The 13,010-nt window shown below is 47.1% G+C and overlaps 2 protein-coding genes across 8 annotated transcripts in view; one reads left to right on the forward strand and one right to left on the reverse strand.

Moving 5' to 3' along the window:
• The window catches only part of LOC310880783 (uncharacterized protein), a 302,960-nt gene that overhangs the window by 190,865 nt on the left and 99,085 nt on the right, over positions 1-13,010 (forward strand). The gene's annotated exons all lie outside the window — the stretch shown is intronic.
• Positions 1-13,010, reverse strand: part of LOC310880776 (vascular endothelial growth factor receptor kdr-like) — a 137,059-nt gene that overhangs the window by 92,420 nt on the left and 31,629 nt on the right. For all 3 annotated transcript variants that reach the window (XM_083797100.1, XM_083797098.1, XM_083797099.1), the window contains exons 2-3: positions 8,504-8,600; positions 4,300-4,511 (exon numbers count right to left, since the gene is read on the reverse strand). In XM_083797100.1, the coding sequence (XP_083653226.1) occupies positions 4,300-4,511; positions 8,504-8,600 (309 nt within the window). The remainder of the gene's footprint in view (positions 1-4,299; positions 4,512-8,503; positions 8,601-13,010) is intronic.

A 13,010-nucleotide genomic window follows, 5' to 3' on the forward strand; every position in this document is an offset into this window, starting at 1 on the left:
ACTGAGATGGTGAAACACCAGCAGCTGAACTACCATGGGTAGGAAGATGCAGTTAAAATGTTCACCATCTACATGTTCAAAGAGTGAACAACACTAGGCACAAGCAGGAATTAGTTATTCTATTAGTTATTCTTGTGTGGCCGCCAGCACTGATGTACTGGGCTCATGTATATTGCTCTGTGGTGAGACTCGTTTTGGTTTTGAAGTAGTTGAGAACCAGCCCTATCATAGCCCTACTTATTTAAAGAAACAGAATAACAGCCCTGCTTTGCATAAAAATAATACAGGATTTCTGCTGCTGACTTGCTCTCCCCTTGTCTTGCTCTCCCCGACTGTCCTAGCAAAGCAGCACCACCGGTGTGTGAGGACAGGAAGCAAAGCCCAGCTCGGAAACTTGGATGAACTTTTCTAGGCAGTATTTTGCAAGATGTGACAAGCTTCAATTACCACAGTAATAATGCTGGGCAAGTTGCTGATGGAAGGAAGCAAAGCAGAGCTGAGCTCATGCTCCTGATGCATTGACTGAGTGGCACAGAAAGGTGTAGCAAATCCAATACTGCTTCGTGCAGCTAAGGTCTGCGAGGGGAAATCACAGCAAAAGCTGAGGCAGCATTTCAGCTGGCACAGGGAGCTCTTCCAGCTGACACACTGAGGGCTATCTTACTTGGAGACAGTTGCTTTGCTGACAGTAACAGTATTTCACAGAGCTGAGAGCTGCAAGTCCTGACTGCTGTCTAGGCTGCGGTCTGGAACAACACTTGGGGAAGGTGGAGAAAATCTTCTTGTTTCTGTTTTCCTCCTTCTCTAAGCCGTGTTTAATTTTATATGTGCTATAGAAAACCTAGCAGAGAGGGGTCTCTATATCAGAACACGAAATAGACAGCCTGCCCCTTCCCTGGGCTCCGAAATCCCAAAGGTTGCGATGAATGAGTGCGTCCCCCACAGGGACCATCCATGAGGTTGGGAAGGGTAATTGCAGGAGACAGGAGCAAATGCGGCAGCATTTGCAGTGAAACACTGTCCACACAAGCCTTTCTGAGTCTGGAGAAGGGGGTATGGCTGTCTCTGTCCCCCCCGTTCTCTGACTGTGGCCACAGGAGAGCTGCTGGGCTGCTCTTGGGTCAGCGCTGCAGCACCGAGATCGACCAGACGCTGCCTTTCGCTGCAGAGGTTTTCCCTCAGAGTTGCAACGAAGTTAAACGACCACATTAAGAAACTCCCAACTATTTCTGGTCCAGCCCTAAGCTACGTTGTATTTCCAACAAGGAAATGGGCGACAGGAGGAGGGGGTTGTCTGCCTTTTAATTACAGTCCCTGGGACTTGCAGCTGCAGCGGGAAGCAGAAAAGGCTTCAGGAACAATTGTTCAGGATTAAGATCCTGAGCTCTCCCTCCCTGCAGACTGTCGGTGCACAGCTGAGGCGTGGAGGCTGACCCTGCTGCCTTTGGGTCCCGTATGATCTGACTGATGTGCAGGGGTCATGGCTCAATTGCGCCGGGGGAGAGCTGCTGAGTGCCAGATTCTGACAGAGCTTAGAAGCTCCACCAGGGAGGCTGTAAAAACAGAAGCAAGCACAGGAAATAATAGCCAATAAGCAGGGCTTCCGATACAGTCATGTTCTCATTTCGGTGTCAAGCAGCAGGCCAGGAATGAAGGGAAAAAATACCATTCCCCTTCCTTTTTTGGCAATAATGGCTCGTAACCTCTGAGGAATCTCCAGCCTTCAGGGTCTGGCTCAATATTTTCTCACTCCACCTGGCTCGGTCCTATAAACACCCTGCTGAGCACACACTCTCTCCACAAAACATCCAGAGAGATGTCTTTTGGACTTCTTCTTTGTCTGGCACTCACTGGGAACTGTGAGTTTCTTCACTAGAGACAGCCGATGGCTTTCTTAGTGATGCCCAGACACTGTGAGACCAAATCCCTTACAAAGGCATGTTTAAATATTTAAGAAAATCATAGGTACGGTCTGAGTGCCTTCCTTAACTCCACAACTCATAGATCCCTGACACTGGCGAACAGTTTCCGTGTCCCCAGAACAGCCTCCTGGCATTCAGCAAACACACACAGGAATTACAGGGGAAGAAGAGCACGCCCTGCAGACAGCATCCATGCTGAGGTATAAATAGCTTCATTTCGCTGGGGCCAAGCAGCTTCCTCGGCCTGGCAGGCCAGGTCCCAGCAGGCACTTGCAGGCTTACAGCCCGAGCTGCTGCGGTCGGGCTCTGCTCTGTGGTGGATGAGCAGCTGGCTCGGCAGGACACGGAGCAGAGGGTTCCCCGCTGGTGTGCCTTCCTCACGGCTTCACCCACGCGTAGCACAAGTGGCTCAATTTCTGTATGCTTTTTCTTCAAAGCTTTTAAAGCACGGGACTTTTAAAACTCTGGTTAAGAGTTTATAGAGCAGGGAGGGCATATTACACAGTGAAATCGCATCTGAGAAAGGAGAATCTTTGAGGGTGATTTAGAGCAAACAGCCACGCAGTGCTGTGTTTAGGGAGAACCTTGGCACAGCAGGCTCAAGCTAGCAAGAGGACATCCTGTGATTTTTTTTTAGATTAGCACTGCTCCAAGTACATCGCCAGCAAGCATTTCATAACTTGAGATATTTTCTTAAGGAAAATGCTCAGGCAGTCCCAAAAGATCCATAACATTTCCTGCACGTGCTCCCGCCGTAGAGTAATGAAGTCCTGGGTAGCTGGCCAGGGCACTGAATCAGGATAGAGAATTGAGTTTTCAATGCACTGTTTCCTGAAGTGTAGGCATTGGGCTGGGTTAACAATATTAGATGCGGAGCATCTGAGCAGTGTGTAATGAGAAAAGGAAACAGCTCAGCACAAGAACTAGGGTGGATAAAGAAACCAGGGCTTAGAGTAACAAGGAAAAATAAGAAAAAGGAAATAGAAAGGCAGAAAAAAAGTGAGTGCAGGAACTCACAAGTAACACCAAAAAGCTACTTTCCGATAAGAGAAAGACTTACTGGGAAAGCAGGATGAGGGCAGAAAGGGACTATTTTCAACAGACATACAGAGACAGGAAAATCTTATCCACGTGCATCAGCCAGGTGTGTTCACCTAGTAGTTCAGAAGTTGAATTGAGCTGTGTGGGCAGACCACAGTCCCCTGGTGATGGGAGTCACGCTTCATGCTGGTTTCACCATAGTGAGCAACACTGTGAGACTGTCGGAGCTGCCCAGCCCATACACAAGTGTGTTCTGTAGGTAGGCAGCTTACTGAACTGTTCAAACCACATCAGACAAACTCATTGCATCTCTAGCATTTGTCTTGTTACCAAGACTCAAAGAACCCCATTTTAGCAGCTACTGGAAAAACTAAATTCGCTCATTTGTATGAGTGTGGGGAACTGAATAGTAACCCTATTCAGCACCAATGGAGCTCATGCCATCCCCTGTCCCAGCCCCAAAAGGTTAGCTCCTTTGTCTAATTACTCACAATCTCAGCCTGGAAGATCCAAGATGATTCAATAGTTTGACAATGCATTTGTCAAAAAGTTTGGAAAAAAATATCAGCATTTTCTGGGAATGTTCATTTAAGAAGAATTCATATTACTGACATGGTTGTTCGGTGTGTTAGTCACTTAATTATAGCAGACAACTCTCCTCTGAAGTTTCTGTTTCCATTTATTATTGGATCTGAACTCAATGATTCTGACATACAGGGGAGAGGCAGCTCAAAGAGAACAGAAATGAGCAGTGGGCCATTTTTTACAAAAGCCAGTAAAATATGTACAATGCAGTCATCCAGCTTTGGTAAGTACTTCTCATAGATGTGAAGGACAAAGCTGGACACAAACGTGTAGGAGAGACAGGAATTACAAAATCCCTTGTCAGGGAGTTTCATGCCTGGGGAGGAAGGGGAAGAGAGAGGACTTGGTTATTGAGGGTGAATCTTAGGAAAAGCACTCTGATAGCAAAACCCCCTAGGATAAAAGAATTTAATATTAAAAGTGAAAGAACGTAAAAGATGTTTAAAGAAATCAGTGTATCAGTTATTTGGAACACAAACATAGGCAGGACAATCTAGTTTTCAAGTCCTGGAATTGAACAAGATAGCTAATTTCTGGTTGTCACATCCGTGTCCCTGTGAATTCAGCTGGCCTGAAAATCCATCCTCTACAAAATGTCAGAGCTGGTGCTTGCTGGGTCAGCAGGGAGGTGGGATTTGGGAAAGCATCTGAACTGGGTTGCTTGTTGTACCTAGCACAGATTGAACAGCTCAGCTGAACACAGTTTATGTCACCAAGAAGGCATAAAACCAAAAGAAAGTGAAGTTCTTACCTTCGACAAAGACGTAAATCTTGGCCATGAGATCCTCGTTGGATGGGGAGTTGTCATGGATGCAAGTGAAGTAACCGGTGTCGTTGGCTGTGACTTTCCTGATGACGAGCATGCTGCAGCTCTGCCGCGTGTTATTTCGGCAGCTGCTGAGGTGCACCCTGGGGTCTTCCCTCTGGTCCTCCCTCAAAAGCCAGCTCACCGAAGGTGCTCCCCTGTCAACACAACGCACCAAAATTAAAGACAGGGTCACGATTTCAGACAAAATTTGGGCTTCCTTCTCGCCAAGTGTTGTTGATATTCCTAATGTTCCTAAGCTTGTCATTTGGACATGAATGATTAAGGTTGTGGGGTGCTTGCATTACTGGCCATAAGAAAGTAAGGGGCATCACAGCACACTCATCAACAGAACAAGGGAAATTCCAGAACTGGTCTCTAGGAGCTGCGGGAAGCTAACTCCTGGAGGAAAGCTTAATTTTTATTTTAACAGACATCTTGAACACGAGTTTGTTTTTATAATGTTATGTTTTAGGCACTTCAAACATTTGAAAGCACCAGATAAAATTATATATTTCTTCCAAGCTGAGGACTTTGCATATTTTAACAGCTAAATTAACTTATACTTTCTTTTAACTCTAAGGCTGCATGTAGAGAGAACATTTATGTAACTTCTCATCACCTTTCTTGTTTAATCAGCAGTGACTCAATCTTGATTTTGTGAAGGATCTGGAACTAATCAGATTACAGATCTTAGAATATCTGCTCAAGACACATTTTTTTCCATTCACCTCGTCACGGCAGCCAGAACATAAAACCAGCAGGACAGATAGATACACCATTTCACCCACCTGACCCATCCCGTGTCTTATTTATGAACACAGCTCATGTCAAATGCAATTTTACGTAGCTCACTGACAAAAAGCAAAGCCATTTTATAACCTGTTGCTGGACTCAGAGAGAGCTTTCAGCAGACCTAAGTTAGCTCAGCAATGGGCAGTGGCTGTGCTGGTCGTGCTGTGCCAAAAACATCAGGGCACACCATGGTGGCAGGAGCTCCTGGATGGGATGTGTACTGCTCGGGATGTGCTCTGAGGTCCCTGAGGAAGTGCTAGTACAGGCTGTGCCTGCTTGTGCTTTGAAGCGTACGGTCTTTTTGTAGTAGTTGGTGCTGGTCAGTGTGGAAACCGGTGGGGACGGGAGTAATGGGCTGTGGATTCCTCTGGGGAAGATGGAGCTTGTGTTACTGTTAGAGGGAGGCAGGTCCTTCCTGCCGTGCTCGCAGAGAGGCCACGCTGTTCTGAAGGACCGGGGGCTCGCTCATCCCTTCTCCCTCCCTCAGTGAATTCCCAGTGACCCAATGGCTTTGGCTGAGCTGAGGAAGGAGTAAGGAGCTCTGGATTTCCCCAGTTGAGTGTCGCCAGGGAGAAATCCGGTCTAGACACGTCTACTCGGCGTAGAGATGCTAGTACTTGGTGTATCTAGCAAGCGTGCTGTGTGAAATTTCCAGTTAGCTAGGAACTCCGACTACCCTTTCTGTGCCAGTGGCTTTGCAGCAGTGCAATCAGTGCAGTAAGGGAAGGCGTTTGCCAGCAAATTCAGTGACACTTAAACAAACATCCTCTTGGCCCCCGTTTCTGCCCGTCCTTCTGTCGCCTTCCTGAAGATGATGTGGACACGGGGCTAAGCTCTTGAGGTTATTCCCAGCACGTAGGAGAACAAGAACACTGGGAGAAGTGTGAACATCCTCCCTGGTGAGCAGCCTCCCCCTCGCTGGATGCACGGTGGACTTGGACAACCCCACCTCATCCATCACATCAGCTTCCTGGCCTTCAGAGCACTGGATTACTTTATGGCAGGGAGGTCCCTGCCAGTGCTCTTTTCCTACCTTACTAACGTCATTACTGACGTAATGACCCCTTCTGTCAAGAAACGGGACTCCTGGCCCTGAATGTGAACAATGCCACTTCACATTCAAATCCCATCAAGTGCTCAGGTCCCTGCCCTTCTCCCGTCACCCAGTCTGGTTTCTGCCACAGCTGGAAACCTGCAGCAGTGGTTCTGCAGAGCAGATCAGGGTTTCACAGTTCTGTGCATCCTCACACGCGCCCACTTTCTCTACCTGCCCGTTTTACCCAGGTGGAAGATGAAGACTTTGGCCACTGCATCGGTATTTTCACACATCTGGCGAAGGGGAGTCACAGCAGTAGTTGCAGTTCTGGCCAGGCTGCCAAAAATGAGGAAATCCTGGACATAAACCTCCAATGAGTGGAGGCTGAGGGGGATGGAACATTAACACGGCGAGTTCAGTCTCCAGCAGCTGCCTGCTCGGCCTGCCATCTCGTGCTGAGCCCTGCTGCTCCCTGGAGGGACCTCGGAGCTCCCTTCTGGACCAGGCTGGAGACCAGCTGTGAGTGTGCGGATGTTGGTGTGTCAGCGGATGGCAGACATCAGGATCTGGTTCAGGGGATCTCCCACTCAAAGTGCAGAAATCACACTTCCAGCTTCAAGTCCCGGCTCTTGTGTGAGGCAAGCAACTTAAGTGCTCTGGGCCTCTGCTCCCATGCTAGCATCGCAGGTACTGCTTCCTGTCAGCCCTGCTGGGGGCGTTTATTGCTTCGCATCCATAAAGCAATTTCGGAACACAGCCAGCACTGTTGAAGTGCTAATAATTTTTTCATCTTTTCATTCATCTGGTGATACGAGAAAATAGGACGTTGCTAGAGATTAAAAAGGCTGTGGATGGAGAACTGCTGAAAAGTAGTGGTTTAATTGGCCTGGAGCACCACACTGAACTCATGTCCACATATCATGTTTTACGAAGCACATCGAGATTTTAAAGGACTGTTTAAACTTTATTGCCATCATTCTTGCTGCTTGGCAAGCTAAAAATACCATTGTAAGGTTGTTTTGACCTCATAAGCCACGCGGCTAGCTGGAGGTACTTTGAAAAAAATTACCTTACACTCCAGAAGACATCACAAATTTACACAGCATGAGTCAATTTACCTTTCACTGTAACATTGAATTAGATAGACTAGGAAAAAATCAGAAGGGATATATGTGTCAGCATAACTTACAGCTTAGATTCACCTTCCCATTGCTCTTACTGTCTCCAGGAACTGGGGTTGCAAGAAACCAACCACGTACTGGCTACAGTCAAGGGGACTTTGCAAGAAGGTGTAAAAAAAAGCCTGTGTGTGAGGGAGAAACTGTGATAGTTTAGATTACCTTAAGCCTTCTCTCCTACAATGCTCTCTGAAGAAACTGAGAAACAGCCTCTCACAGCAGCTTGGCATTTAAATCACACTCAGAACAAGTGACACCTGTGTGCAGCCCAGTCTGAGGCCTTTTGTGTGACCGAGCGAGCCTGTGTGTGTTTGGACACAGCAGAAGGTGCTCTGACTCTTCGCATTTACCGCTCGGTTGTGACCAAAACCCTATATTCCCCTTTTGTAGAGGTCCACCGCCCTGCAAACACACAGCATTACCAAAACTTTGCTTGTTTCTTGCATGGCTGGTTTTTACACATTGTGTCAAGAATCGAAGAGCTGCCACAATTTATGATTAATGCTCTGGGTTTTACAAGTCCTGGTTACCTTTGATTTAAAGATGTAAGTTCAAGCAGATCAGGTCTTTGCATGTACACATAGTAAATGCTGCTTATTTAATTGTCATCTCTTGGGTTAGCAGTATTTGAGGTTAGGAAGTTTAAGCTTATACATACATTTTTTTTGTCATATATATGTATGCATATATGAAACTTTATACATATAAACATACATATAAAGAGCTAATGACATAGTGTGATGATCTCGATTGTCATTCACTTATGGACAGGGGGCAAAGGAGTGACTTTAGCTGCTGAAGAGCTGAATGGGAACCTATTTTCAGATGAGGATCTCACAGCCATGTCCTAAAGGTACAACCCCTTCCATAAGCTTACTTGTGCACTGACTCAGGGCTTCTCTTGGGCCCCCTTACAATGTAAAGAACGAGGTCGGGCTGCATGGTGACCATAGACCATCCTCCCTGCTCCCTTACAACCCAGCAAATTCTCCTCCACTCAGAAGCACCTGTGAGGGAAAACTGCTCCAGTTGCCAGATCACGGCTGTGCAGCAACCTTTGCTCTCCCCTACCCAGAAGCTGTGCTGTGCCAAGGGAATCGGTACAACAAAAGGAATCCAGCACTGCTGGAGCAATCCTTACCTGCATTTTATTTTTAGGGCTTCTCCTGGTAAGATGACAATGTGGTCTTTTGCAATGCTTAGCGTCGGTTTCTCAAAAAATTCGTCCTCAGCAAGACCTGACACAAATAAAGAAGAAACCATCGTTAGGCAGGCTATTCAGTATGGCTGGAACGGGCACAATGCAGCTGAGGAAAGCTTTTTGTTTTGTAAATAGTTCCTAAATTGGGGGCCCACACAGGGTTTAATTTATATTGCTGCAATTCAGTTGAGCACACTGTACCTACTGAGATCCCCTCAGTTTTTCTTTCCCTTATTCATCTCTTTCTTTTCTAACATGGGGAACCTGTATTTCTGCTAATAGTCTTCTTCCTTTTATTTAGAGCTGGCTGTGTTACTGGATTATTACAGTTTTAGAACAACAGATTAATTTCAAAAGGTTTTTACACACATATAAAACTGGCAGGAATTGGGTCTTCGGGAAACAACGTTGTGCATGAGCTCATATATTACCTTGTAATCAATGGGAGGAGAGATAGCTATAATTCTGGGAGCAGCTCTTTCTGATTCACAGCCATGAAACAGCTGCTATGTTAAAAACACATCAAAAGCCTCCTGTTTTCCAAAGAAACATGCACAAATACTGCACTGGAACTAAATAGCAAGCTGCTTTCTTTGAGGCAAATGTAAAAAAAAAAAAAAAAGTAGTGCTGCCAGGCAAGTTTGCAGTGGTGTCTGAGACACCATCCCTAGTGCTAGCGTAACGAGGTTTGTCAGGTCTCTCATGATAGTGGTCTTTAGTGACAACAGTGACAAAGGCCTCTCTCATCATCGTCCCCGTCATCATCATCTCCTGGCTCAGGAAACGTCTCCCAAGCAGCCACACTTCCCAAGGCTCTGTGAGATCAGGACGAGTTTCACCTCGCCCCCTGCTGCATTGATGAGCAGTCATTGTGGCTCACACACCAAGCAGCTTGTGAGCACAGCTATTGCACCATGACAGCCCCACGAACCCGGGCGCTGAGAGGTGCTGGGATGCTCCTGACCCCTCGCAGATGGCCACTTGCAGGGGCAGCTGACATTCGTGGACAGAGCGAGGAGCGTTGGCAGGTGGGTGCCGCCGCTGCTGCGCAGCCCCCGTCACAGCACTGCGCCCCGAGTGCTCCTGGCAGCTGCCTGCAGAAAGCCGAAGGTGAAACCATCCTGCTATCGGAGCGTTCATCTATGGCAGTATCACTTTCAGAAAGTGAAACTGAGAAGAAACAGAAGTGAGGCTGGCTGGGCTGCTTTCCTTGTCCAAATTCAAAGTAACATAATCAAGGAAAGGAGAAAACAGGCTTAGATAAGTATCTCAATTTCTAAAGCTCTGACATTAAAGCCGTATGTTTTCTTTCCCCTCCTGCTCTCCAAATCTCTATCTTCTCCTTTGCCTTGAACTTGATAAGCCAGAAATCTTTAGCTGGGCTTATAACAGAGGCATTATTCTCAGCAGAATAGTGAAGATAACGTATCTAACAAAAAGAGAAACATTAGGGTTTAACTTTTCAACTGGATGAAACAGTGATTTTCTTGCCTCCCACCTCCCATCTCCTCTCATCTCCTTTGTGCTGGATTCAAGTAAAATGCTCTGAGCCTGGCATATTCTCTCAGCGTGGAGAGTGAATCACTCCCACGTTGGAGAGCCTGGCTTCCTCCGTGAGCCATTCAAATTCCCAGCAGAAACTCAGTGGAGGCCAGCTCATCTCATGGCACCAGAGTCCTTCCCAGGGAGCATCCTGCCCAGACAGCGTGTTCCTCAACCCCCTTGTTGGGCACACTGAGCCTCCCTACAGACCTTCAGCTGACGCTGCACCAGTCCTGACCACGGCTCCATCGTCAGAGACCTCCTGACACCCTGTTCCGCATGATGGATGGCTCTGGAGCTCTATCTCTAATGTCCTTTACAGAATAAGGAATAAATTGGAGAACAAGTGGGAGCCTGGCCAACGTGAACTGCCTCCAGTGTGACATTGTATAGCACGGCCCTACCTAAAAATTGCTGTTGCATGTAATGCTGTGGATGCAAAATGGCCCTCAGACTCACAGAGTCACAGACTCAGAGGATCCCAGAATGGTTGGAAGGGACCTCTGGAGATCATCTGGTCCAACCCCCTTGCCAAGCCGGGTCACCCAGAGCATGTTACACGGCATGGTCTGAGCTTTGGCATGTGCTGTTCCATGATGCTGAGGAATTTCACTCTCCTAAAGCTAAGTGTTGATCTTTGCAAAAAGAAAACAAAAAAATGGTCAATGTAGCTTTGAAAATGTTTGCCGAGTGTCATTTAATTAGCTAGCTGAGGGGGTTTGGGCCCTGTGTAGCTTTTCCAGCACGCAGCTACTACCGCGATCCGCTCTGGGCTGTTTGCGCTGTGACTTCAGCCAGGTCTGCTTTGACTTAGAAAATCCTGGGGTTTTGAATAATCCTTTCTTTGGTTCCTCTTGCGCCGTCAATTGTTCTTAGGGCTTACAGGGGCTTAGCTGAAGTCTCGAGCTGGCCTTTTGAACAGGCCTGACTTTTGTCCCTCACAAGCAAGTGTGATACTGTGGGAAGGGTGCGGAGTGCTGTGCCAGGCAGCGGGCAGAGACCCGAGCTGCTCTTGTGACCAGGGAGTAAGTGCTCGGGCTTTTATAATATGTGAGACTGGTTTTGCTAAGAGAAAGAAAAGTATTTTTCAATTATTCTGTTTATACATCTGAGCTACTTTTTTCCCAAAGTTTATTTTGGCTCCAGGAGCTGAAGAAAAGAATAAACAAAGAGTAATTTTGGCACGTTTCTACCCCATGGAGGACAGGAGGAGAAATTCCTCTGCCACACACATTTCATCCCTGCTGCCAGGTGACAGAGAGTTTTTCTAAACACAGCGTGCGCCCTTTCTGGCATGCCTGAGCCAAAGCTGAGTGGACTCAAAGGAAAAAAGTTGCAGGGCAAAACCAAGAAGGTAGTGGGGGAGATGGCATGATGAGGCCTCGCAAAACTTTCAGCCTCCCCTGGTCCCTTTACAGCTGGATTTTGGTTTTCTGGAGGCAAAGCTGGGGATGGCCCCAGGGCACACTGGATGAGAAGAAAGGGAGCTGCTCCACTTTCATATTTATTCATTGGACATTGCGTGCAGGTCTCTTACTTGCTGGTAAGCTCTTGATTGTGTTGTAAAACACAGGCAGGTGCGATCTAGGTCTGGAAAGGGCAAAGTGAACACAATGTTGGCAGCCCATAGGTAAGCATTGTTTGAATGCACCATGTAGCTTAGTTATAGTGCTCTTCCTTCTTTGTATGCTACACAAATGTACACTATTTTAATGTAGTTCATTTTAATTTTACGGCTTCAATCAGTATGTCTAGCATTTCTCAAAAAAAAATAAATACAGCTAGCTCTGTACTTAGAATCATAGAATCGGAGAATATCCTGAGTTGGAAGGTACCCACAAGGATCGTTGAGTTCAGTTTCATAAGAAAACAGTCAGGACTTGAAGAAATCTCTCGGAGGCGGCATTCTGTGGTATGTTATACAATACAACCAGGGCCTCCAACCTGCTTAGGGTGGAGTGGGAGACAAATACTGCTGGACTGAGTCCTGCTGAAGCTAGCATCTTCTGCTTGCACTGCTTAAATTGTCATGTCTAGGCCTAAAATAACATTCTCCTCTTCTTTGGTAAATAATTTTGGTCCTACAGTAGGGCTACAAGGGTCATAAAATCAAAACCAAGTGCTCACACCAAGCATGTCCTTACCACAGCAAAGCTCTGCCGAGGAGCGAGAACCTTGGCAGGCGCTGTTCTGCAGAGCGATGTCTAAAAGCCCAGGGAACAGCCCCAGTTCTGTGGCTGTCCCTGCCACCCTCTTTGTGAAGCTAGCACTGCTGCCTGGCTGGGGTGATGAAGCTGGTGCAGCATCCTTCCTCAGGTCTTCTGGCATGGTTTGGGATAAGATGCTAGGGCTATCATGCTGTAGAGCTAGGAGAGAGACCGTCATGTACTGCAATGCCCAACATCCCCTCTGTAAACCAAAGGAGAAAGGCAGGTTCCTCCTGGAATGTGACATGACATGTGAGATTAGTTCTTGCCCTCAAGGACTTGTAGCCAAAGCAAGTTGACCACAGCTGGTCAAGAGTCTCGCAGGGCTGAGCTAAAGAGAGGCTTTAGAAAGAGCCCTGAGCCAGGATGGACCCTCCAACCAGGGCCTCTCTGCACCATTTCTGCTCCCAAGAGCTTATTCTCTCTGCCAGTTTAACATTCTGCTCCTGACAGAGCAGAAAACCCCAAACACAGCACATCTACACGGGTCCTTGGCAGTGAAATGTGAAAGGCTGACTGATACATTGTCCAGGGAAGAAAAGTATATTGAAAACTGCTTTTCCTCGGATAATCTGATTTTGCAGCATAGCCAACATGAAACCTGGGAGGATCCTCAGGCGGAGGGTAACGTGTGACCTCCCTCACCTCTGTTAGATGATTCCTAACTCCATCTCACTTGGCCGAGGGACATCCCTCCC

Source organism: Anser anser (genome assembly GCF_964211835.1).
Source record: "Anser anser genome assembly, chromosome: 13".
NCBI classification, from domain to species: Eukaryota; Metazoa; Chordata; class Aves; order Anseriformes; family Anatidae; genus Anser; species Anser anser.